Source organism: Wickerhamomyces anomalus (assembly GCF_001661255.1).
Source record: "Wickerhamomyces anomalus NRRL Y-366-8 unplaced genomic scaffold WICANscaffold_8, whole genome shotgun sequence".
Classification (NCBI taxonomy): domain Eukaryota; kingdom Fungi; phylum Ascomycota; class Saccharomycetes; order Phaffomycetales; family Wickerhamomycetaceae; genus Hansenula; species Hansenula anomala.
Genome location: NW_017567117.1, coordinates 336,779 through 359,438, shown reverse-complemented (window position 1 = coordinate 359,438; position 22,660 = coordinate 336,779). Strand labels below are relative to the sequence as shown.

General features: G+C 33.1%; 12 protein-coding genes and 1 non-coding gene across 13 annotated transcripts; 7 read left to right on the top strand and 6 right to left on the bottom strand.

The window, feature by feature from the left end:
• Positions 1 to 16: 16 nt before the first annotated feature.
• Positions 17 to 955, top strand: WICANDRAFT_14307 (septin family protein; the record flags this gene model as incomplete). Its single annotated transcript, XM_019180603.1, has 1 exon — positions 17 to 955. A coding segment is annotated over one exon (939 nt), but the record flags the coding sequence as incomplete, so codon positions are not given.
• A 632-nt stretch (positions 956 to 1,587) lies between these two features.
• TRS33 (Trs33p) lies at positions 1,588 to 2,202 on the bottom strand (the record flags this gene model as incomplete). The annotated part of the gene is made up of 1 exon (XM_019182467.1): positions 1,588 to 2,202. The coding sequence occupies one exon, from the start codon at positions 2,200 to 2,202 to the stop codon at positions 1,588 to 1,590; it is 615 nt and encodes a 204-aa protein (XP_019036095.1).
• Positions 2,203 to 2,383: 181 nt separating this feature from the next.
• On the top strand, positions 2,384 to 2,455 carry WICANDRAFT_t150. Its single transcript has one exon. It is a non-coding gene; the product is annotated as a tRNA-Glu (tRNA).
• A 202-nt stretch (positions 2,456 to 2,657) lies between these two features.
• On the top strand, positions 2,658 to 3,776 carry WICANDRAFT_12071 (WD repeat RBAP46/RBAP48/MSI1 family protein; the record flags this gene model as incomplete). The annotated part of the gene is made up of 1 exon (XM_019180520.1): positions 2,658 to 3,776. A coding segment is annotated over one exon (1,119 nt), but the record flags the coding sequence as incomplete, so codon positions are not given.
• A 169-nt stretch (positions 3,777 to 3,945) lies between these two features.
• SPP1 (Spp1p) lies at positions 3,946 to 5,106 on the bottom strand (the record flags this gene model as incomplete). Its single annotated transcript, XM_019185287.1, has 1 exon — positions 3,946 to 5,106. The coding sequence occupies one exon, from the start codon at positions 5,104 to 5,106 to the stop codon at positions 3,946 to 3,948; it is 1,161 nt and encodes a 386-aa protein (XP_019036093.1).
• Positions 5,107 to 5,415: 309 nt separating this feature from the next.
• Positions 5,416 to 8,100, bottom strand: MGM1 (dynamin-related GTPase MGM1; the record flags this gene model as incomplete). The annotated part of the gene is made up of 1 exon (XM_019186034.1): positions 5,416 to 8,100. One exon carries the CDS (start codon positions 8,098 to 8,100, stop codon positions 5,416 to 5,418), a length of 2,685 nt encoding a protein of 894 aa, XP_019036092.1.
• Positions 8,101 to 8,498: 398 nt separating this feature from the next.
• Positions 8,499 to 8,820, bottom strand: RPB10 (DNA-directed RNA polymerase core subunit RPB10; the record flags this gene model as incomplete). Its single annotated transcript, XM_019182475.1, has 2 exons — positions 8,499 to 8,690; positions 8,785 to 8,820. 2 exons carry the CDS (start codon positions 8,818 to 8,820, stop codon positions 8,499 to 8,501), a joined length of 228 nt encoding a protein of 75 aa, XP_019036091.1.
• Positions 8,821 to 9,036: 216 nt separating this feature from the next.
• NAN1 (Nan1p) lies at positions 9,037 to 11,421 on the top strand (the record flags this gene model as incomplete). Its single annotated transcript, XM_019185286.1, has 1 exon — positions 9,037 to 11,421. The coding sequence occupies one exon, from the start codon at positions 9,037 to 9,039 to the stop codon at positions 11,419 to 11,421; it is 2,385 nt and encodes a 794-aa protein (XP_019036090.1).
• Positions 11,422 to 11,806: 385 nt separating this feature from the next.
• On the top strand, positions 11,807 to 13,063 carry NPT1 (nicotinate phosphoribosyltransferase; the record flags this gene model as incomplete). The annotated part of the gene is made up of 1 exon (XM_019185285.1): positions 11,807 to 13,063. The coding sequence occupies one exon, from the start codon at positions 11,807 to 11,809 to the stop codon at positions 13,061 to 13,063; it is 1,257 nt and encodes a 418-aa protein (XP_019036089.1).
• A 200-nt stretch (positions 13,064 to 13,263) lies between these two features.
• KAP120 (karyopherin KAP120) lies at positions 13,264 to 16,383 on the top strand (the record flags this gene model as incomplete). The annotated part of the gene is made up of 3 exons (XM_019182458.1): positions 13,264 to 13,398; positions 13,451 to 13,551; positions 13,599 to 16,383. 3 exons carry the CDS (start codon positions 13,264 to 13,266, stop codon positions 16,381 to 16,383), a joined length of 3,021 nt encoding a protein of 1,006 aa, XP_019036088.1.
• Positions 16,384 to 16,628: 245 nt separating this feature from the next.
• Positions 16,629 to 18,557, bottom strand: PTP2 (tyrosine protein phosphatase PTP2; the record flags this gene model as incomplete). Its single annotated transcript, XM_019183984.1, has 1 exon — positions 16,629 to 18,557. One exon carries the CDS (start codon positions 18,555 to 18,557, stop codon positions 16,629 to 16,631), a length of 1,929 nt encoding a protein of 642 aa, XP_019036087.1.
• Positions 18,558 to 19,735: 1,178 nt separating this feature from the next.
• WICANDRAFT_65761 (uncharacterized protein) lies at positions 19,736 to 21,031 on the top strand (the record flags this gene model as incomplete). Its single annotated transcript, XM_019183983.1, has 1 exon — positions 19,736 to 21,031. The coding sequence occupies one exon, from the start codon at positions 19,736 to 19,738 to the stop codon at positions 21,029 to 21,031; it is 1,296 nt and encodes a 431-aa protein (XP_019036086.1).
• A 39-nt stretch (positions 21,032 to 21,070) lies between these two features.
• RNY1 (ribonuclease T2) lies at positions 21,071 to 22,246 on the bottom strand (the record flags this gene model as incomplete). Its single annotated transcript, XM_019182505.1, has 1 exon — positions 21,071 to 22,246. One exon carries the CDS (start codon positions 22,244 to 22,246, stop codon positions 21,071 to 21,073), a length of 1,176 nt encoding a protein of 391 aa, XP_019036085.1.
• Between the last annotated feature and the right edge of the window lie 414 nt (positions 22,247 to 22,660).

Genomic DNA, 22,660 nt, shown 5'->3' with positions numbered 1-22,660 from the left:
TATAATCAATTGCAAAATGGCTAGTACAGCTTTGAGATATAAAAATGATGCAAAGCGTGGTATCAAATACACCATAATGATAACTGGTGCTTCAGGTACGGGAAAAACAACATTTATCAATTCATTATTAGACACAAAACTACTACCTCACAGATACCAGCCTATTGGATCTTCTATTGAAGAACCTACATTGGTCTCATATATTGGTGATTCTGATTGTAACTATGATTCAAGGGAATTCAATCCATTACGTCAATACACTGAATCAACTATGTCAATTACTTCAAGTAAAATTGAAATTGCAGATGATGATGGTTCAAAAGTGATGCTCACTGTTATTGATACTCCTGGTTTCGGTGATAACATTGATAATGAATTATGTTTTGCAGAAATTGTTGGTTTTTTGGAACAACAATTTGACCATGTCTTAGCAGAAGAAACAAGAATTAGAAGAAATCCAAAATTCGAAGATACAAGAGTTCATATATGTTTATATTTTTTGGAACCTACAGGTCATGGACTAAGAGAGTTAGATGTTGAATGTATAAAAAAGATGTCCAAATTTGTTAATGTCTTACCAGTTATAAGTAAAGCTGATTCATTCACACAATCTGAATTACATGCTTTCAAGAGAAACGTCTTGTATGATATCAAAAAATATAACGTTCCAATTTTTGAATTCAATTATGATGAAGATGAAGATGATATAGAGACAATAGAAGAGAATAAAGTTTTGAGAAATTTACAACCATTTGCAGTCATGGGGTCAAAGGAGAAATTTGACGTTAATGGTGAACTAAAATATGCAAGAAAATATCCTTGGGGTTTGATAGATATTGAACAAAACTCTGATTTCTTAAAATTGAAAAATGTCCTATTTGGCTCCCATTTACAAGATTTCAAAGATTTAACTACAAATTTCCTTTATGAAAATTATAGAAGTGAAAAATTATCATTAGTGACAGAACAAGAAAGTAAATCAATAAGTAATGGTAATGAGGACTTGAATGAAGATCATATTGGTGGTGGTGGTGCTGGTCAATTTGATACTGCCAATCCATCATTATCAAACTTAGCTGCATTAACAGCCCTAGATAATAATTCTGATAAGGAATCAATCAAGACTCCATCAATGAAGTCAACAGGTTCATTCTCATCAAAGCCTGATGTCAAGACTTCACCATTGAAGGAAATTTCACAATCAATTAAACATGAAAATGAATCAATAATATCTTCAATCAAAAACTCTCCAAGGGTTCCATATTCTCCAGATCCAAGCAGAAATCAATTAAGAGTCATAAGTGAAACTGTTCCATATGTGCTAAAACATGAACGTATTATCTCAAGACAGGCAAAATTACAAGAACTAGAAGAGAGATCTGCAAGAGAACTAGCTATTAGAGCTGCTGCTTTAGAGAAAAAAGCTGCAGAATTGAAAAGAAGAGAAAAAATATTGAAATATGGTGGTGGTCTTGGTACTTTGAAAAAGGAAAACACATCTACTGATTTATCTTCAATAATCAATCAATCTCCATGAGAAAGTATGTACTCTTTTGTATAGCTAAACTTATGAACACTTTTTCCAAATCAACTCATATTTGTCTGTATGTTGAATGATACACTTGGAAATTTTGTTATCTCTGGAGTAACTAAACTTTCCACACTGAAACTTTTCAAAACACCTCTTATTATACCTGCAGGTATCCATAAATATGGTTTTGATTTATTTATAGTGTCATTGAAATCTATTGGACTATCAAGTCTATTGAAATTCTTGAAACTATTATCAATCAAGACAAACGTTCCTCTATGATTTGTTCTTAAGTTGTCCATTTGCTTACCATAGACCAATTTCCAAACATCTCGACAAACAAATTTCATTATATTCAGTAGTTCCAAGTTTTTAAGGATTTCATTATTTGAATTATTATAGATTAGAATCTCAGCCATTCTTAAGCCTATACTGAATCCATATTGTTCTATTTTATAATTGACATCTTCACTATTCAAAAATTCACTGTCAAATATCTCCACACCTCCAGCTAGTGGTTGTTCCAATGACAATTGGGAAGTTTTGTCATCTAATGCTTGATTAATTGGTTTCGATTGTTCCTCTGTTGTTCTTATAGCTAACGGCACAATTTCATTAAGTAGAAGATCTAAGCATGTAGAGTTCACAAGTGACGTTGGTTCTGTAGCCATTATATGTTATTAGAATTGAGTAGTTCCTAGATGATCATCTTTAATCAACATCTTTCTCTATTGATTTGATTTTTATGTGGTTCTTTGGAAGAAATGAATACAGGGCACCAATTTCCGGCATTACCCTACTGAACAATCAGATGCCAGCGCACATGACCAAAAATTACCGAATCAAGAAACATCCGATGTAGTGTAACGGCTAGCACGGTTCGCTTTCACCGAGCAGACCGGGGTTCGACTCCCCGCATCGGAATTCTATTTTTTTGCCAAATTCACGTGATCCAAGGGAGGGTAAAAAGCGCGATGTATTTTTTATCTGTCAGTTGGGTTTCAATATTTACACTTTTATTGGGAGTTAGAATAGTTGAACTCGTAACAACTTTTCCCAATTTTAGTGAATCAAGATGTCCACTGAAACTAAAGTTGACACTGCGACCTCGCAGTATATTGAAAATGAAAAACTGATAAATGAAGAATTCAAAATTTGGAAGAAAACTGTTCCTTTATTATATGACACTATACAGACATTTGTTCAAGAATCTCCCTCATTAACAATAGAACCATTGTCAAAAGTGGAACTCTCGAGTGATAAGAATGAAGTGGAGGTTAAATTCTTATTGGGAACCTATGCTCATTCACCAGATGCTACAAACTATTTGAAGTTGGCTGGTATCAAATTACCATCAACTTTAACACCAGATTTTAAGAACTCAATTCCAATCCCAGCTGGTGGTGCAATAATCCCAAAATTTCAACTTTTACAAAAATGGATTCATCCAAATGAAGTTAATAAGGCAAGATATAATAAATTCAATGATAAAATCGCAACTTTTACCAAGACTGGTGATATTAAAGTCTGGGATTTTAAACATGAAGAACCAATAAAGACTTTGAAATTTCATAAAAAAGATGGTTTCGGTTTAGAATGGGGGATTGATAATGAATTATTATTAACTGGTGGTGAAGATGCGAAAATTGCTCTTTGGGATCTTTCGAGTTCAACAAATTCTCCATCAAGAGTCTTCAAAAATCATGATTCCATTGTTAATGATTTTTCATGGAATCATAAAATTCCAACATTATTTGGTTCAGTTAGCGACGATCGTTCTATTCAATTTGTTGACATTAGAAGCTCTGATGATAAACCTTTAATCAAGATAACAGATGCTCATAAAGATGTTATAAATGCCATTCAATTTAATCCAAGTCTTGATAATTTATTCGTCACTGGTTCTGCTGATAATTTGATTTCTATTTGGGATTTAAGAAACCCTGTCGAACCAATAAGACAGCTTTATGGTCACAACAATGCAATCACTCAATTACAATTCAATCCTACAAGTCCAAATTTGTTGGCTTCATCATCAAATGATCGTAGAATAATGATCTGGGATTTGAACAAATTGGATGAAGAATTTGATGTTGATGATTATATCAAAAATGAAGCTGATGATCCAACTTTGGCTTTTATCCATGGTGGTCATACTTCAAGAATCTCAGAGTTTTCATGGATCCCAGGTGTTAATAATACTATTATAAGTGCCGGTGAAGATAATTTGATACAAGTTTGGAAACCACATTTTGAAAATGATGACGAACAAGAAGAAGAGGAGGAACAAGAGACTGAAAAGAAAGATGATAAAGAAAATGATAAATCTGAAAGCAAAGAATAGAGTCCTACAAGGTGTGTATTATTAATGCAAAAAAAAAGAAACCTATATTTCTTGTATGTCTATGTAAATATTACATTTGCTTTTCGAAAAAGTCCATCTTGAGAGTTTTAAGAATCTTTTCAATAATGGCCTCGTTCTTTCCTATTTTTTGATCAATCTCTCGTAATCTCAATTCAATATCATCAATAATAACAGATTGCCATCCATTATGTTTTTGGCATTTCTTTTTATCAACAAAGCAAAAACTTGTTTCATTTACTTCTTCTTCAATGTATTTTCCATATTTAGATTTCAATTGCTCAGTATCATTTGAAATTAACATTGACTCGTCTAGTTGTTCATTCTCAAACTTATCATCATTGAAGATCAAATCATACCCACAGATATCAATCTTTTTAGCCTTCTTTTTACTAGAACCTTGATCCAAATTTGCAGATAATGCTTCGTTCAATTTTTTAACATTTTCTCTACTTTTCAACAATACTTTTTTCTTGTTTAGAGTTATATCTCTCTCTTCTTTCAATAATCCAATAGAATCTCTTAGATTCACGATTCTTTCATCATTTGCAAAATCATTATTTGGGACATCAGGCATCTTATCACCCAGACGTTTGAATTGTTCAATATTCACAGAAATCTTCACCATTTCCCCAACTTGGTCTCTGTTTAGTACACCTGCATTCTTTGATTGTTTCACTAGTTTATTATCCAATAAATTTGTGAAATATAATAAACCATGTTCTTTTGAACAATATTTGGAATTATTCTCCAGGATAGGTTTGAAACATGTTCGTATTCTGCACTTCCGTTTCCATAAAGTTGTACCTTTACCATCTATTTCACAATACGGGCAAAAATATCTAGCTATTAATTCTTGATACTTGATATCAATCTTCATACATTTAAAATGATACCAATCATCACATCCATCACAACCAACCATCAGGTCACCATTATCCGGTTTGCGGCAGATACAGAACAGCTCTTCACTATTATCATTATACATCTTTGTGGATTTTGGTCCAAGATTTGGATATTTTGTGGCCTTTATATATTCTGGATCATGCTTTTGTTGTTGTTGAACATCATTATTTTGATGTGACATGTCTAACGCGTAATAATGCTGTTTCTTGTCGTTGATCTTTCTTTTTTTAATCTTTTGTGGTGATTCCTCTACTGTGCTTTCTGCTGATAGACTTTTTTCTGTTTCTGCATCAGACTCTATTGTCATAGCAGGTTGTGTACACTAGCGACGTTGTCTAAAGAGCGATGAGCTGAGGTTACTCTTGTGATCTTAAATTTTTAAGCCCTTTCAAAATAAAAAAAAAGCACATATGCGTCGCGGTCGCGACATACAAAATTGATATGTTCAAGCAAAATTAAAGAGGTCGACGATGTTACAATCATTTCAATTGTATGTACATTTATATTCATAGCTTATTATACCTTGATTTCATAATAATAAATAACCAGATCATGAAGTTGTTCAACTAATAAAAAAAAGACAAAAAAAAACCACACTCAAAAAGAATAAAACTATTCAACGCCATTTCCCATTACCATCATTATTATTGTTTCTATAATTTGTGCTCAAGCCACTCTTATTTCTTTGGAAAGCTAATATTCCATCAATTTTTTGTAATGCTAATTCAAGCAACTCTTTACGCTGTTGTAACTCAATGTGTCTCTTGATCTTTGGATCTTCTTTAGCAAATTCTTCAATTTGATCTTCTGTTAAATTGATATTTAATCTTGAATCCAACTCCCTTGGAAATTTATAGAAGAAATCAGTCAATAGTTCAACATTCAAAAATAAAACAGCTGTCGTGGTTAATTTTTCACTCACAACATTTAAAAATACTTCTGGACATTTGAATTTATTATCTTTTGTTTTACATGAGTTTGATTTTAAAGCCTTGAGTCTTAACCCTAAAATGATTGAACGATCTCTCAAGAATTGAGCTTCACGACCTCTATCCAACAGCACTTTTGAGAAACCTAAAGTCTCTTCATGATTCTTACCACCTTCATCTAGATATTTGATAACTTGTGATAATTTACGACCACCAATTGAGGTTTTCAAAACTTGTAAAGTGTCATTGACTTGGGTTAATTCTTCTTTCAATAATTGTATAGAGTGTTCTCTAGAGATGGTCCATTCCCGATCCTCAACATCAACTTCATATTTATATGGTTTGATACAATTTTCCACTTGATCAGCTGTTGAGAAATATCTAGAGTTCAAGACACTTTGGGCAGCTTCTTTCACAGCTTCTTTGGCTAATGGATGATTCTTCAATTGAGTTCCATCAACAATATTTTCCACTTCAGAAACAATTGCATTAGTGATTAATGTAGTTGATAATCTACCAACTCCCAATTTTGTTAATGAACTTGTTGTTAAATCTAATTTTTTCAACCAATATGAATCATCTTTTTTCATCTCATTCAAAGCTGTCAAATTTTCAATCAAAACTTTAGTTCCAACTTCATCTTCGCTAGGTTTATTCCAATATCTTGCAGCTAATAAATCCAACACCTTTTGATCAAGTTCATTTCTAAGGATGGAACGTAATTCAGATCTTCCAAAATGTTCATTGAATTCTTTGATAGCCAATTTCAAAGTGTCAACATTTTCAGCAAGATATGTCTTTGGGGTTAATTGACGATCATTGAATTCAACTTTGAATTTATAAGCTGTTTCATCCAATTCTTGCTGAACTAAACTGGCAGTTGGAGCTAGTGACATTGACATTGTTCTTTCCAAAACTTTGATTAATTTTTTCTTCAATATTCTTGTGGAGACATTACATTGGCCAAATTCTTCTTTATTTGTCTTTAGGTATTGATATTCAAAGTTTTGTTGAGCAACAAACGCATCATGACCAACACTCTTTCTGAATAACGATTTTGTAGGAGCTTTTGTTATCACACCAACATAACCCATTTTCAATGGGTACTTCTTGTTTAACAAAATATTTCTAGCAACTTGAGGTTCAACAAGATCTAATTTTGTAATGACACCGATTGTTCTTTCACCTTTTGGATCTGCAATTTTACTAGCTCTCAAGGCAGAACTATTTGCTAAATCAACATCTGCAGAAGAGATTGCCAAAATGACGTTTGGTGCCTCTAGATATTTATCACATAATTCTCTGATTCTTTGTTTCAAAACAGTTGGTTGATCAGCTGCTTCAACTTGAATGTAACCTGGTAAATCAACCAATGAAAGATCAGGTATAGTTGGTGATCTAATTGTTAATTGGATTGGATCACTAGAAATAGCTTCAGTAGCAGGAACAGCCATATTCAAATCAAACAATATCTTTTGGACTTCTGAGAAATCAGTTAAATTGAACATTTTCAATGCTGGAAAATCTGCAGTTTCAGCTGCTGTATTTGGTGTATTAACTAAGGTTAATTCAATTGGTCTTCTAGTAACCATATTAGAACCTTTTGGTAAAAATTCTTGACCAACAATTGATTCCAAGACTGAAGATTTACCTGAAGATTGAGAGCCAATAACAACAATAGATGGTAATTTCAATGTATCTGAAGATCTATCAATCTCTTGTAATAAAGTTCTAATTTCAATCATTTGTCTTGTAAGACTCATAATTTGATCATCAGTTGAATCATCTTCTGGTTCATCATCTTCATCTTGATCTATTAACTCCTCTTTCTCTTCTTCATCTGTGGCTTCCTCCTCTTCTTCTTGTGAATTGACACCAGCAATTGCAGCAGCAGTACCAACAGCGGCAGCTGAATCACCACCATTTCCACCACTACCACCACCTTCACCTCCAGCACCACTACCAAAATTCAACCCATTGAAGAAATCCGAAGCTTTATCATAAGCGTTACCACCAAATTCCTTCATCTGGTTCAATCGATCCTGTGTATAGTTTGAAGCTTCCTCCACTTTATAAGCAACATAACTTCCAGCAGCAGCTAAGCTCCCTCCCAAATAAGCTGGTGCCTTAACGGCTTTCCCTAGTATTTTAGGAATTGAAGTGAATGAGAAAGGTCTATGACCTAAAAGGTGTGTTGTATTGCCTCTTTGTAGTATCCTGGAAGCAGCTGATGATAGTAGTAATGGGGAGTGTGATAAGAAGCGTCTGTTGAGCACCGAATAGTTCTGCTTGAGCACAAAGAGCGGTGAGATCTTAAAGATTCCCCTGTGAAGAGCCCTGGAGGCATTAGAGCCACCCCATAGCGGCCTCATATTGTCCAAGTTAAACGAATAATTTTGATTGCGTTTGATGTGTTTTCACTCTTTGTTTTGATAATTTTTTTTTGCCCTTTACAAAGTGGCGATATAAAAAATCAAAAAATGTTTGGATGTGATGGAGCTTAACTATGTGATCCAATGAAAGCGAAAAAAGGCTACAAAATAGTTAACTAATAGTTTCAGATTTCATAATATACAGAGATTTCACATAGAAGAAAGTGGTATAAGTGCGTTGTTGATTGTTTTGTAGTTTGTTGTGGATTGAAATTGTGTCAAATGTTGAAAACAATGGATAATATCAATCATAATCCTTATTTCTTCATATGCAATAAAAGAGTTGGTTTCATTATAGTACATTTGGTTGCTTTTAATCATAGTGAGCTTTTAATAAATCAGTTTGGAACAACTTCTCTCTTTTCCAATGGGTTGTAACGCAAGAATTTTTCAATAAGATCAACATGAGTCAAAATCATTCTTCTGCAACAGTATCTTTTCAATTTCAATTTATCTAGAGCTTGACCTTCATTTGCAGTTGTATCATCTTCCAAAAGTTTTAAATATGATTCCCATTTGTCACCAACAACCTAGTTCGCATCATGTTAGTAATAATTCACTCAAAACAAAACCTAATAACACCAGAAAAAACAAGAAGTGCTGTCATCTATTGAATATACCTACTTTACCACATGAAAAACAACGGACAGGAACAATCATTTCGAACTACTCTGATGGAAAACCCTCTTTGTCTGTTTAAATCAGTTGAATCTCACGTTAAATTTTGGTTTTTCACTTAAAATTTTCTAAGAACCGTTCATAGCCGGGTAAAATTACAGGTAAAAAAAATTTTAATGTATGCGATGAGCTGAAAAATATCTATTTATCACAAATCAATAAACAGATTCCTATTCTATTAGGTTCAAAAGGGAAATCATGTCTGAAGATTATAGATTGACACTGGTCTCAGGTGGTCAACCGTTGCCTCAAGGTGCCACCTTCACAGCTGATGGTCGTCACTATATCGTTCCTTTCAACAATCAACTAAAAGTTTACTTTATTTCAACTAGACAATGCATTAGATCTCTAAAATTCAACAAGGTCAACAACATAAGCTTTGAGGATTTGGTTGGTTTGAAATTGGATACCCAAGATCAAAACCTTATATGGGCTTTCTTGGCTAATGGTGAAGTGTTGATAATAAATTGGAAAGAAAAATTGATTAACCCAATAATTAAAAGATTTAATCTTGAAAAGGCTAAAGATGATTCCATTTTACACATTATAGAATTCACAAATGAATCATTCACAGTCGTGACTGGTAAAGATTCAAATAAACCTCATACTAGAAACATTATCAAATATACTCAAGTTTCAGAATCATCTGAAAATTATACATCATCATCATTATCAACTATTAGAAATGTTATATTATACAGCAACTCCAAGGGTTTAACCAAAGTTGTCATGTTGAGTAAAAACACTAGCCAAAGAGTTTTCACTACAATAGATTTAACTAAACCTGAAGAGAAGAAAACTATTGAATTCCCATATAAATCATATATTAGTACATTAGCCATCTCAAATGATGGAACTATAGCAGCTGGTACTTCATCAGGTGTTATCCATTTACTATATGAAAATGCTTCACGTATCTTAAAATGGCATATAGATCAAGTTAATTCTTTATCTTTTTCAATAGATTCAAATTATTTGTTATCAGGTGGTTCAGAAAGAGTCTTGGTGTTTTGGCAATTAGATACTGAAAAGCAGCAATTTTTACCAAGATTAAATGGTGATATCGTTAAAATTGATTCTCAACATGAAGAATATTATACCTTAACTTTGAAGCTCGATAATCAAAATCATTATGAAATTTTATTGTTATCTTCATTGGATTTACAATCAAGATTATCAGTTACTGGTCCAAGACAAGATTTCAATTCAGATTTATCAAATTTGAAAAAATTGTTCAAATCATATCAAAAACAATCAAATACTGATGTTACTAAATTAAAATATGATTTCACAAGTAATTTCAAAATCCATCCAACTTCAAAACAATTATATTTTATAAATGGTGCAAATTTACAAGTTTTTGATTTTTTCAAAAATGAACAATTTCTCATTCAAAAAATCGCAGATACTTTACAAACTGGTAAAGTTAGATCAGAACATAAATTATTGGATCCAGTGATTAAACAATTTAGCTTCACAAATGATGGTAAATGGATGGCTACAGTGGAGGAACATCATCATGGTGAAATTGATAATTTATTATCCAAGAATGATTTGACTTATGTTTTGAAAATTTGGAAATTTGTTGAATCTCAAGCAAAATCAACAACTAGTAACATTTCTATTTCAAATTCATGGGAATTAGTCACCAAGATTATTAATCCTCATGGATTACATGTTCCAATCATTTCAATACTTCAAGCACCAACATCATACTTCAAAGGTGTTGCATTTTTAACTGCTGATAATAACGGTGGTGTGAGGCTATGGAGAAGTAATGGTAATGGTGAACGTATTAGTTGGTCATTAAGAAAATTGAAACCAAGTAGTAATTTATATTCAAACTCTGTCAGTTTAGCATGGTCAAATGATTCAAGTTTAATCTTTTTAGGGTTTGAAGATTCTATTATTCCAATTGATACAAATACTTTTGAAGAAATTGAGTCATCAGAGATTGGTGTTTTACAGAATATAAGTGGATCAAGAATAAAATATCTTGATATTGTGGATAATAATTTGATTGTCTTATCCAAGACAACATTGAAATCAATCAATTTGTTAAATATGCAAGAAAATGATTTAGTTTTAAGTATAAACCCACCAAAGAATGGTGAGAATTTAATAACAACCAATCAATCTAAAAATTTGATAGCTGTTGCAGTGAATTATTATAATCAAGAATCATCAAAACTAAACTCCAAAATTTTCATTTTTAAGCCATACACCAAAATTCCTGTGTTTATAGGTGACCATGATGATTACATCACTTCTATACAATGGAACCTTGAAAATGACTTCATCTTTATAGATATGAAGTCAAGAATCGGTATTGTTTCAAATTCAAAGATTTCCGATGATGTTGAAGTTTCACAAGTTGATTATGCTCAAGAAATGAGTGTTTTGTTACAAAATGCACAATCCTCAAGTGAGATTTACAAACAAAATGATGATGTTGATAACACTGGTGAAATTAATGGTTATACTAAATCTCTTGATGTCAATTCATTTAGTAATTTGTATGAGAATTTGGATAGTATTCAATTGGAAACATTGTTTGATCGTGTGATGCAAGTTATCTATTGAGCTTAAGCATAGTTAGTATTTACAATTTAATGGCATATTTTTTTTCATTTACCATTGGCGTAGCCTACATAAGGATGATATCGGTATGACACATTTTGAGTCACACCAAAACGAGGAAATGACACCTTACAACTGGGTGTTTTCAAGGCAGAAAAGCGTATAAATAAGAGAATTTCTTGCTCAAATTCATTCCATATACTTGAATTTCCAAATAAAGTCAATTTGACAAGGCTTATTGGGAAAAATCAAATTTGTCTCTTTACCATCATCAGGCTGCTAGTTTTCGGCTTTCACGAAAAGACCAGAAAAAAAACATCTTCAAATTCAGGAACAACCCAGCTTTAATACCCATCAACCACACTGATAAAAGAGGATAGAAGTGACAATGGAACCAGTGATCAAGTCATTTCTAGACACTGATCTTTACAAGATCACAATGCACGCAGCCGTGCACAAGAACTTCCCAGATGCCATTGTCTCCTACAACTTTACCAACAGAACTCCCGAGAAAAAATTGACTAATGAAGCTTTGGACTGGCTAAGGTCACAAATTGAGCTATTGGGTGAACTAAGGTTTTCAAAAGATGAAATTGAGTATCTAAAGGAAGCTGTACCATATCTTCCACAAGAATACTTTCAATTTATCCAGGATTTCAAATTATCACCAAAAGATCAAGTTGTTATAATTGTTGAAGACGATAACAAATTGGATTTAAAAGTTAATGGGAAATGGCAAGACACCATATTGTATGAAATTCCTCTATTGGCATTGATCTCAGAAGCTTATTTCAGATTTGTTGATACTGATTGGAATTTGGATGGCCAAGTTGAAAAAATACAAGATAAAGCCAAAAGATTAATTGATGCTAAAATCCCATTTTCTGAATTTGGTACAAGAAGAAGAAGATCATTTGAAGTTCAGGAATTAATAGTGAAATCAATAACTTCTTACACTGAGACTTTACCAGCTAATGAAAAAGGATTGTTTTTAGGGACATCTAATGTCTTATTCGCTAAAGAATTTAATGTCAAACCAATTGGTACCGTGGCACATGAATGGATGATGGGTATCGCTTCAATCACAGATGATTACAGATCAGCTAATAAGGACTCACTCAAATATTGGGTTGATACATTTGGTCCTGAACATGCTGGATTAGCATTGACTGATACTTTCGGTACTGATGACTTCTTGAAATATTTCATACCACCTTACTCTGATTGTTATACAGGTGTTAGACAAGATTCAGGTGATCCATTATTGTATGCTGAAAAGATTGCAAACCACTATTATAACAAGTTGGGACTAGAGAAGTTCTCTAAAGTGATTTGCTTTTCAGATTCTCTTGATGTTGACAAGGCTATTTTGTACAAGAAGAAAGCTGATGAAGTTGGATTGAAATCAATCTTCGGTATTGGTACAAACTTTACAAATGATTTCAAGAGACTAAGTGATGGATCTAAATCAGAGCCATTAAACATTGTTATCAAGATTTGTGAAGCAAATGGTAATCCTTCAGTGAAAATTAGTGACAATCTCGGTAAAAACACTGGTGACCCAGCCACTGTGGAAAGAGTGAAAAGAGAATTGGGCTACACAGAACGTGATTGGGAAGGTGGCGATGAGTCCCACAGATGGTGATTAATATCATTTGCTTAATTTTAATATAGATGTTTTCAATTCACTGACGTAGTATTTCGCGAACTAATTGCGCGTATGACTCTGGTGTTCGGATGCAGCATACTAAATTTTTATATGGCCTCATATTGAGCTGAGATGACTTGGAACAACAACAACAAAAGCCACCATCAATCCTGTGTATTTACACTGAACTTGGAAGAATGAGCCTGGATCTCATATCGCTAACAAATGTTCTGGAGCAGGCGAATGGGTCTGAGCGAGGCGCTGCCCAGAAATTAGCTGAAACCCAATTGAAAGAATGGGAAACTCAACCAGGTTTCCATTACTTGTTACAAGTGAGTTGCGTTGAGTTTTGATCTCGTTTGGTATTTAACTAACTAAAGTCAGTCTGTATATAATGACTTGTCAATCCCTTTGCAAACAAGGTGGCTAGCTGTCATCAATTTTAAGAATGGAATAGAAAAATATTGGAGATCATCCAGAAAGAAGTGAGTATGAAAGTACTTTCGTTGAGGAATATAGATAACATATCTAGTGCAATCTCAAAAGAAGAAAAAATAAACATTAGGGCAAGACTATTTGAATTGATAGATGAACCAAACCAGCAATTGGCTATTCAGAATGCACAAGGATCATCAAGAATTTGTCGATTCGATTTTCCTCAAGAATGGCCAACTTTGTTTGATGAACTTGAATCATTACTACAACAAGCTTTACGCGAGGATAACCATGTTAAGGTCAATAACTTGCTGATAATACTAAATCAAGTGATTAAAACTTTGTCAATGGCTAAAATTGGGAGAACTAGACCGGCCTTACAATCCAAGGTACCAATTATCACACCAATTTTGATCAAAATCTATACAAAATTCTACAATGAAGGTGTGCAAGGAATGGATTTGACAATAATGCAAGTGGGTTATATGAGCTTGAAGGTCTTGAGAAGAATAGTGGTTGACGTTTATGATAGTGCGTATCAATCAACCGAAGTTTCAGAATTTTTATCATTATCCGTGGAACATTTCCAGCTCCTGGTTCAAAAATACACACAAAGTGACATTTTGGATAAATATATCAAATGTTATAGTAAAATCTATCATTCATTGGCTAAAGCCAACCCAACAAACTTGATATTATTACCATGCTCAAAGCAGATTTTATATTCGTTATTAAACATCATTCAAAATAAGGCACAAACAGTTTACGAAAGTGAAGATTCTGAGGATTCTGATAATATCTGGGAGTTTTTAGTTATTAAGTCACTATTAATTTTCAAATACTTGATCAACTTTTTATTCAAGAAGGGTGCAGTGTTGACGTTGAAATCAAAATCAAATAAATCAGAAATTGAAAGTGCTATCAATATTTTGACACATGATTTTTTCAATGAACAACTGATCAAAAATCTCACTGATTTACTAATTAGCTACTACATCAAACTAAGGCCAAAAGATCTAGAGTGTTGGGTTATTGAACCTGAAGAGTGGGCAAATGATGAAGTTAACCAAAATTATGAATATCAAGTTAGACAATGTGCTGAGAATTTCTTTCAAGATTTAATGAACAACTTTAAAGATTTACTAGCACCATATGTCTTGAATAAAGTACAAAATGAAGTTGTCTCATACAATGAAGCTTCTGTTCAAAACATTTTGATTAAGGATTCTATATTCACAATTTTCCAATTGAGTGCCAATTCAATTCACGAAGTTCTTGATTTCAACAGCTTGCTAAACCAGATCTTTTTCCCAGAAGCTTTGAAAAATGATTTAGTTGAAAACAAAATCTTGAAAAGACGTGTATGTCTATTGATTAATGAGTGGATTGGCTTGAATGTTATTAATGATGAAAATATGGATAAGATTTACATGCTTTTGCAAAATCTCATTGATCCTTCCAATCCTATAAACGATAGGGTTGTGAAACTTACTGCAATTCAAACCTTGAAAACGATTTTGACTGATTGGGATTTCAAAAAGCAAATCATCAAGCCTTATTTGAAAGATTTCACATCATTATTGATCAAATTAGTTGGAGAGATGGAATTCACAGAGTCCAAATTGTTCACTTTGAATACAATTGCTGATTTGATTTATAAAACTAATCCATTGATCTCAATTGAAGAATTGGAAGAATTAGTCAGTATCGTTCCTAAATTCTGGGACGCTTCTAATGATAGTAATGAGTTGATTTTGAAAAATAGTTTATTGAGAATATTGAAAAACTTGATTGTTTCACTAAATGATAACTCACCAACAACTTGGGATTTGGCTATACCTTTGATCAAAGCATGTTGTTCACCACAGTCTGAATACTATGCTATGTTGTCAGAAGATGGATATGAACTTTGGTTAGCCTTGTTACAATTTTATCCAATAAATCATAATGATGGTGCTGAAGATGCTATGATTCAAAGTCTTTTGGAACTTTACATAAATGCATTGATGAATCAGACAGAAATATTGCCATTGATTTTAGAAATTTTGAGAAGTTATACCTTGTTAGTACCAGGTTTAGTTGTCGCTGATAACACAAGAGATTTCATCAGAGGTTCATTCAAAATCTTGACTAAATACATTGGGAATATGAGAGATGATTCATTAGATATTTTGATTTCAGATTTAGAAATTACAATTATGGAGTCATATCATGATTTAAATCAATTTGAAAAATTGTTGTCATTGTTGATGGAGTCTGGATTACTACCAAAGATTATTTCAATGATTCTTGATGATGAACAATCCCCAATCACCGTTGGAAAATTATTGTTGATTATTGCAAGAATTGCATATATTGAACCATCAAATTTAATTCAAGCTATTCATTATATTTATCCTGATGAAACTCAATTCAATACAAATTTGAAAAAATTCACAACTGTTTGGTATGCAAGAATGGATAGCAATATTGGGAATCCCCGTAGCAGAAAAATTCACACTTTGGGGTTGACTTCTATATTGAGAACTGGACAAGTAATTTTTTTCCAAGACATGTCAACATTGATATCTTTATGGATATCATCTTTAGAAGAGATTGTTGAAACAAATGGTGATTGTGAAAAATATCACTCAAATTTCATGTATGAGTTCCATTATAATGATGATTTTACTATCCAAGAAAATGGTGAATATCTAAGATTCCAGAAATTAATGAAAGAGGTAGATCCAGTTCATAATTTGATATTGAAAGATTACCTAAAAGATACAATGAGATTGGTTAAAGAAACAATCGGTGAAGCAAATTTCACAGCATTGATGGGAAATCTTGATAAGAATTTGGTTGAGAATTTTGAATACTTCTTGTATCAAATCAATAACTAGATTGAACTACAGCTTGAAATTATTGATAACAATAAATGAAACTATACAAACTATGCGATCATTGGGAAATCATGAGAATAAATGCAAAACATAAACAAAATTAATTAGTAAAACATATGATCGTCAATTATGAAATGTGTGAGATGTATCTGTTAAAAAAAAATATGCAAAAATGTAGTTAAATGGGATGATGATAAACTTTTCTTCGTAAAATAATAAATAAGAGGACATGTGATCCAATATCTTCAAATATAATGGTATTGCTTTTGTTCTAAATTGTTGAAAAATTCCAAAACAGTTTCATAACAAAAGATAAATTGGTTCAAGCTTTGAACCATGGAAATTCTTTGCTTTCTCAATTGTTGAACAGTGAAATAGATCAAATCGTTCTGAGTATTCCAAATATCAATTTCTTCACCTGTCTCATTCCCATCGTCATCCAGTGAATGTTTCTTTAACAAGTTCACATTTCCTTTGATTAGATGAGTATTTGTTTTAGATTTGAAAGCATTAGTGATCAAGTCAACAGTTATGAAAACACCCGTACGACCACAACCTGCAGAACAATGAACAACAACAGGTGCTGATTTCTTTGTAGTGAATTCATCTTTGATTTCAGTTAATTTCAGCAACGAACTATAATCAGCAACACCATGATCTGGCCAATCTTTGAAATGTAATTGTGTAATGATTCTTGATTGAGATTTTCTTGTTAGTTGGATTTTACGAACAGTTAAATTCTTCAATCCATTATAATCTTCATGTTCCTCCAACAGTTGAACTTTTTTGGTATTTTGCCAATAAACATCTGATTTCTTGATACCATATTCATTCAAATCTGTCAAGGAAACAATAATCTCAGAATTATTGTGCCATACAACTTTCCAAAAATCATCAATAGTGGATGGTAATGGTGCTTGAGTGGCAATGTAGCGAGCCTCTTTGTTGATTTGTGGGACATTGATGAAATTAGCATTGAAATAGTCATCATGTGGGCGAAGATGTGATAATTGAGGACTTGTGCCAGTAACAGCAACAGCTGAGTTTGTTGTGGCAGTTAAATGTAACTTGTTTTGAGATGAAGCAGATGGTGAAACTTTTGGGAAATATTTGTTTGGTGAGTTGTTGTTACTACTCATGATTGGTGACAACAATGGAGATTCAATCAATCTAACTCTTGAATGTTCATAAGGTAAAATATTAGGGTATCTATTTTTGTAACCATGTTCAGAACCATCCAAAATGTTATAATTTAATTGATCACAACATGGGCAAAGACAGCTTGGAGAGCAAATTGATGGTGAATGAGACTTTTGAGAAACGACCGAAGTGATTCTGGCATTTTCAGCATTTTCAATTCTAACAAAGTTTTTGATAATCATATTGACAGAATTTGGAGCTAGATAAGGTTGCAACCAAGTTGGTAGTCTTTCAGGATTTTCAAGGTTTGGAACATGAATATTTGATGGATGGACACCATTTTCTTCCTCTGGTAATGCATGATTCTTTTTCATTGACATTAAAAATGATGAAGTTGGATTAGCTGAAGGTAATATAAAATCTGCAAATGAATCACCAGAGTTTGTTGATTTTATTTTCTTGAAGTCAAAGATACTATCTTCATCAGATATACCTTCTTGATGCAAAAATGAAGTGAAGCCTTTGTTTAAAAGGTATAAATCAATAGTTTTACCATACTGTTTAGCGTCACTTTGAAACTTCTTCAAGATCTGATACAGATGAAATGAACACTGCTCTGAACTTGAGTTTGAATCATAAAACACAATGTTTAGATTTTTGGAGCCTTTGAGTTTTAAATCAATAGCCTGTTGTTGTTGAGAAGTCATTGTTTTGAAAATATTTGATAAATGGAATGAACTTCTTTTCAATAGAGTTGAAGGAACACATATACTTAAAGCATCTTTTAATCTTGAAGTTGAGTATTGGTTAAAAGGTCTTGTGTCAATAACCAACAAGTCTGAAGTCTCATCATCTCTAAGATCTTTGAACTCACTCAAAGTATTTATTTCACTAATGTCCTCAAGGTCTTTGATATCAAAGTTTTTTGGATTAACATTTGTACTTAGTTTGAATGGTAAATTGAAACTTGAGCCAGCTATTGGTGAAGTTGGTGTCTTTAATTCTATGCTGCTGCTTGCACTATGACTTGACATTGGTTGCAGATTGTTTTTGTTTTTGATGATCGCATTGTCTTCATCTCCAGCTAGTGTGATCTTAACCTCTGGTATATAAGGTTGATACATCTGACTGTTATTTTTAGATGTGTTGTTGATGTTATTGCCACTTAAACCGGGCCCTGTTCCTAAAATACGATGGCTTGAACTATGCTGTAGCTGGTGGTTATGGTGATGATGGTTATTATGGGCTGAGCTTGTACTAGCGTCACCGCCAAAGTTGAAATAGCCGAAGGGTTCTGTTGATGAGCCTGAGCCTGCCGAGCTCGAGCTTGTCTGGAGCTGGCGTGGTGATGATTTTGTGGAGGCCATTACCATTGTTTGTTGAAGCTTGATATGGAGCAGTTCTGTGTTCTATGACAGATTGAATTAGTACTGAGTCTTGAGCTAGCGCGTTAACTTCGGCCAAACTGAGTTAATTTGGTCCTGTTTTGGTTGAGCTTGGATAAAAGATAGAAGTAGGATATGGTGCTCTTTTAATATGGAGTCGAGGATAGTTATTCTTAGCTAGCGGCTGATGGATGATTCATCTGTTTGATGATGTTGAAGAAATCACTTGACAGTTTTTGACGATATGAATTTTGCAGTTGTTTATTTTATATCACTTTCGCTTTGAGGCGGTCAGCTGCCACTTTGGAACAAATTGACGTCTTTCCAACGTTCTAGAAGCGGGTTTGCGAAATGACGTAATTGACTGGAAAGTGAAAAATTACGTAATTGAAATCCGAGGGACAATATTACCACATGATTGATTATGTAAGAAGCGTCTCCGAGGGTGAGCATCTTTTCTCGAGAGTTTCCATAGCAACCACATAAGATTTGGTTTTTGTAAACAAAAGCTGTATAAACCGTTTAAAAGAATGTCACAAAACCAAAGAAACAACAGTAACGTCAATTCCAATTAAAGTACATCTTAGAAATTCCACTCATCATCAAGCACCCCTAATATTTGGCACCTGCTCGTCATCAACTTCATCAACATACCCACCTACACACACCAGCTATTGTTCAACCCAAAAAAAGGGCTTTTCAGATATCAATTGCTTCGAAAAAGAATCGACATTTGCTTTCATCACCACCTCCACTGCATTGTCTTATTTTGACACATTTCCAACAGAAAACTACCCTTCAGATTCTTCACACAACTTGCTCTCAACATGACATCAATCAGTCCAGATAGAAATACAGTTTATGACTATGACTTATCAACTTTATCAAATATAAGATTAGACAATAGAAGAGCAAAACAAAAACTATCCAACAATGTTTTACATCAAGCTAACCCTTCAGCAACCAACCGTTATAACTACAACCCAACAAGATCTCGTAAATCTAAGCATGACTATCAGTTGGATGAGACAGCAGACCCAATAAGACTTTTTAAAGATTCCCCATCTCCAAACAAATATGATTACAAGTATAATAACATTAGTCCATTCAAGTACAACAGCTCAATCTCAAGAAAATATGATATTGACTCAAGTTTACTAGAGAAGGATAACTTGAAGTATCTTGATAGAGATTATTATTCAAATGGGTCCAAGTTAAACGAACAAAAAAGGGAAAGATTTTTGGACTCCATAAACTCAGCAAACAACACAAAATTTTCAAATCGTCAAAGTTCTCACTATGATGTCAGTCCTGTTAGGGATACAATAACAAGAAAGCCTTATGAAGATTTAGGATTCAGGCCCAGAAATAAGGATATAGGTATTCCTAACCTTAAACCAGATAATTATTACAGCAACCCTTTTTCAAAAAGCCCTATAAAAGCAGGTACATCAGGCTTTTCCAAGTCTGATATTTATAATGATAACATTGATCCTGATCGGTTAGATCGTGAAAGTGAAGAGCAACTGAGAAATTATGATAAAAGATTTCAACACCTGGTGGATAAGTACCAGTTAGATGAACTGTCAGCACATGAAGACAAAATTGCTTCCAGTGAACCAGAATCGAAATTAGATCGTTATAGATCGATGATAAGGAAACTTCAAGCTCAAAATCAACAAGAGGCTAACAACAATCAACAATTGAAAGAGAAAATCACAGAGCTCGAAAAATTTATTGAATTTTTAGAATCCAACTTTGATCAATTGTACAAACGATCAGGTATACTTAAATTGGAAAAACATGACATTCATAGGAAGAACCAAGAATTGATATTCATCAATAATTACTACAAAAGCTTGTTGAGAAAGCAAAAAATTTACAAACAAAGTGAAGATACAACTATTTCATTACTTGACCACAAATTTGAGGATGATGATTCTACAACTCAACTTTTAATAAACTTCAATACAACCAAGCCTAGTGCAACTTTCAACAAACTGAGTTCAATCAAAAAGTTTAGAGCTTTGGGGTTTGCTGTTTTAGCCTCTGTTAAATTACAACATAGACTTCAACATCGTCAAGCATACATCAAGAAGGTCCATGATTTAATGGGATTTTAATGTGTATAATGATATTTTTAATTAATGACTTTTAATAATTTATTCAAATTTCAAATTAAATTGAACTTCACCATCACCAGGAGCAACTGGAACTTTTTGAAATCCTGATGGGGTCTTATCAGCGTGCCATGTTTCTTGACCATTGACAGAAAGTAACTTGGAGCTCTCATCATAACCAAATTGGAATGGTTCATTACTTTGTGAGCATGATAAATCACCATTATTATCCAAGGCACAATAACCACCATTTGATCTCAAGTTATAACCACCAAATTCAGCAGCTTGTAATCTATAAGTAGCACAAGTACCACTAACATACCATTGACCATTTTTGATCAAACAACCTTGTTGGTTTTTTAATTTAACGAACCCAGTTTGGTAATCACCAGTAGGTTTTGGAGGTGAAGATGTCTTGGTCTGTGATGGGTTAGTTCCAGGATTTTTATAATTATCCTTTGGAACAAACTTAATCCCTTGATTTGGACATTTCGAATTTGAGAATGAATCAATATGATGAAATTGTTCACCTAATAATGAACCTTTCAATTGATGGAAATACCAAACTTCTTGTAATCCATTATTACGATCACATGCAATATAAACCTCTGAACCAAATTTATCAGCTAATGCTTTTGAAATTTCATCTTTGGTATAAGTTTTATCATGAGATGGGACGATACCTGCTTCGGATAACCATTCAAAAGTTGGTAATTTTTCATAAAGATTCATAGCAATTTTGAAATAATCAACAACATTTTGATTTGTTTTGAAATCATCACCATAACATGATGGGTTTATAGTATTAACACAGGTTCCATGTTTGTTAAACTCATGTTTCCATAAACTTGCATCATCTCCATTCATGTTCTTCCAATATTTCTTCATATTCGCAATTAGTTCATCTTCACCAAATGATTGTAAAACTTGCTCAACATTACCAACGTTTAACTTCGAATTGCAAAATTGTTGATATGACCCATCTTTAGAACAGTTATCTGGCCATAACCCATGAGCTGTGAATGAATCATTTGGACCGATTGATGGTGAATAATCCCAAAATTGAGTTTGTAGTAAAACACCACCTGGATATTCAAAACAACATGAATCTTTGACAACAGTATCATTTGAGCATGATAATGGAATTGAGGATGGACATTTCGAATTATCGAATGTTGTCTCTGAGGATAAGTCTCTGATGTACTCTAATTGAGCCATTCCTGGGAATCTTGAGCCCTCAACCAGGGCCAAGGCAGTTGATAACAGTGCTACTAAACTGAGTTGCATTGTGTTGAATTGATTAGGTTTTGCCTCCCTGCTTCTTTGTTTCAAGGGGATGAATTTAGATGTGATGAATTAGAGTCTGTTAATATAAAATATATAGTTATGTATAATTCAAAGAGGACCTCAAAATTTCATGATGGAATGATACTTTCAACTTCGAAAACGTTTACCGAGAAATGATTTTGGTTATCCATGTGCTTTTTTTGACGTGATAAGGGAAGGGCCTCGTGATTATGTCATCAGTATACGCTTTTTTGATAGGCCGAGATTTTAGACAACAACCTATTTGGCATTTTGAGGCACTTAAACGAGGTTAGAATGGGTTTGCTCGAGAAATCGAATAGTTGA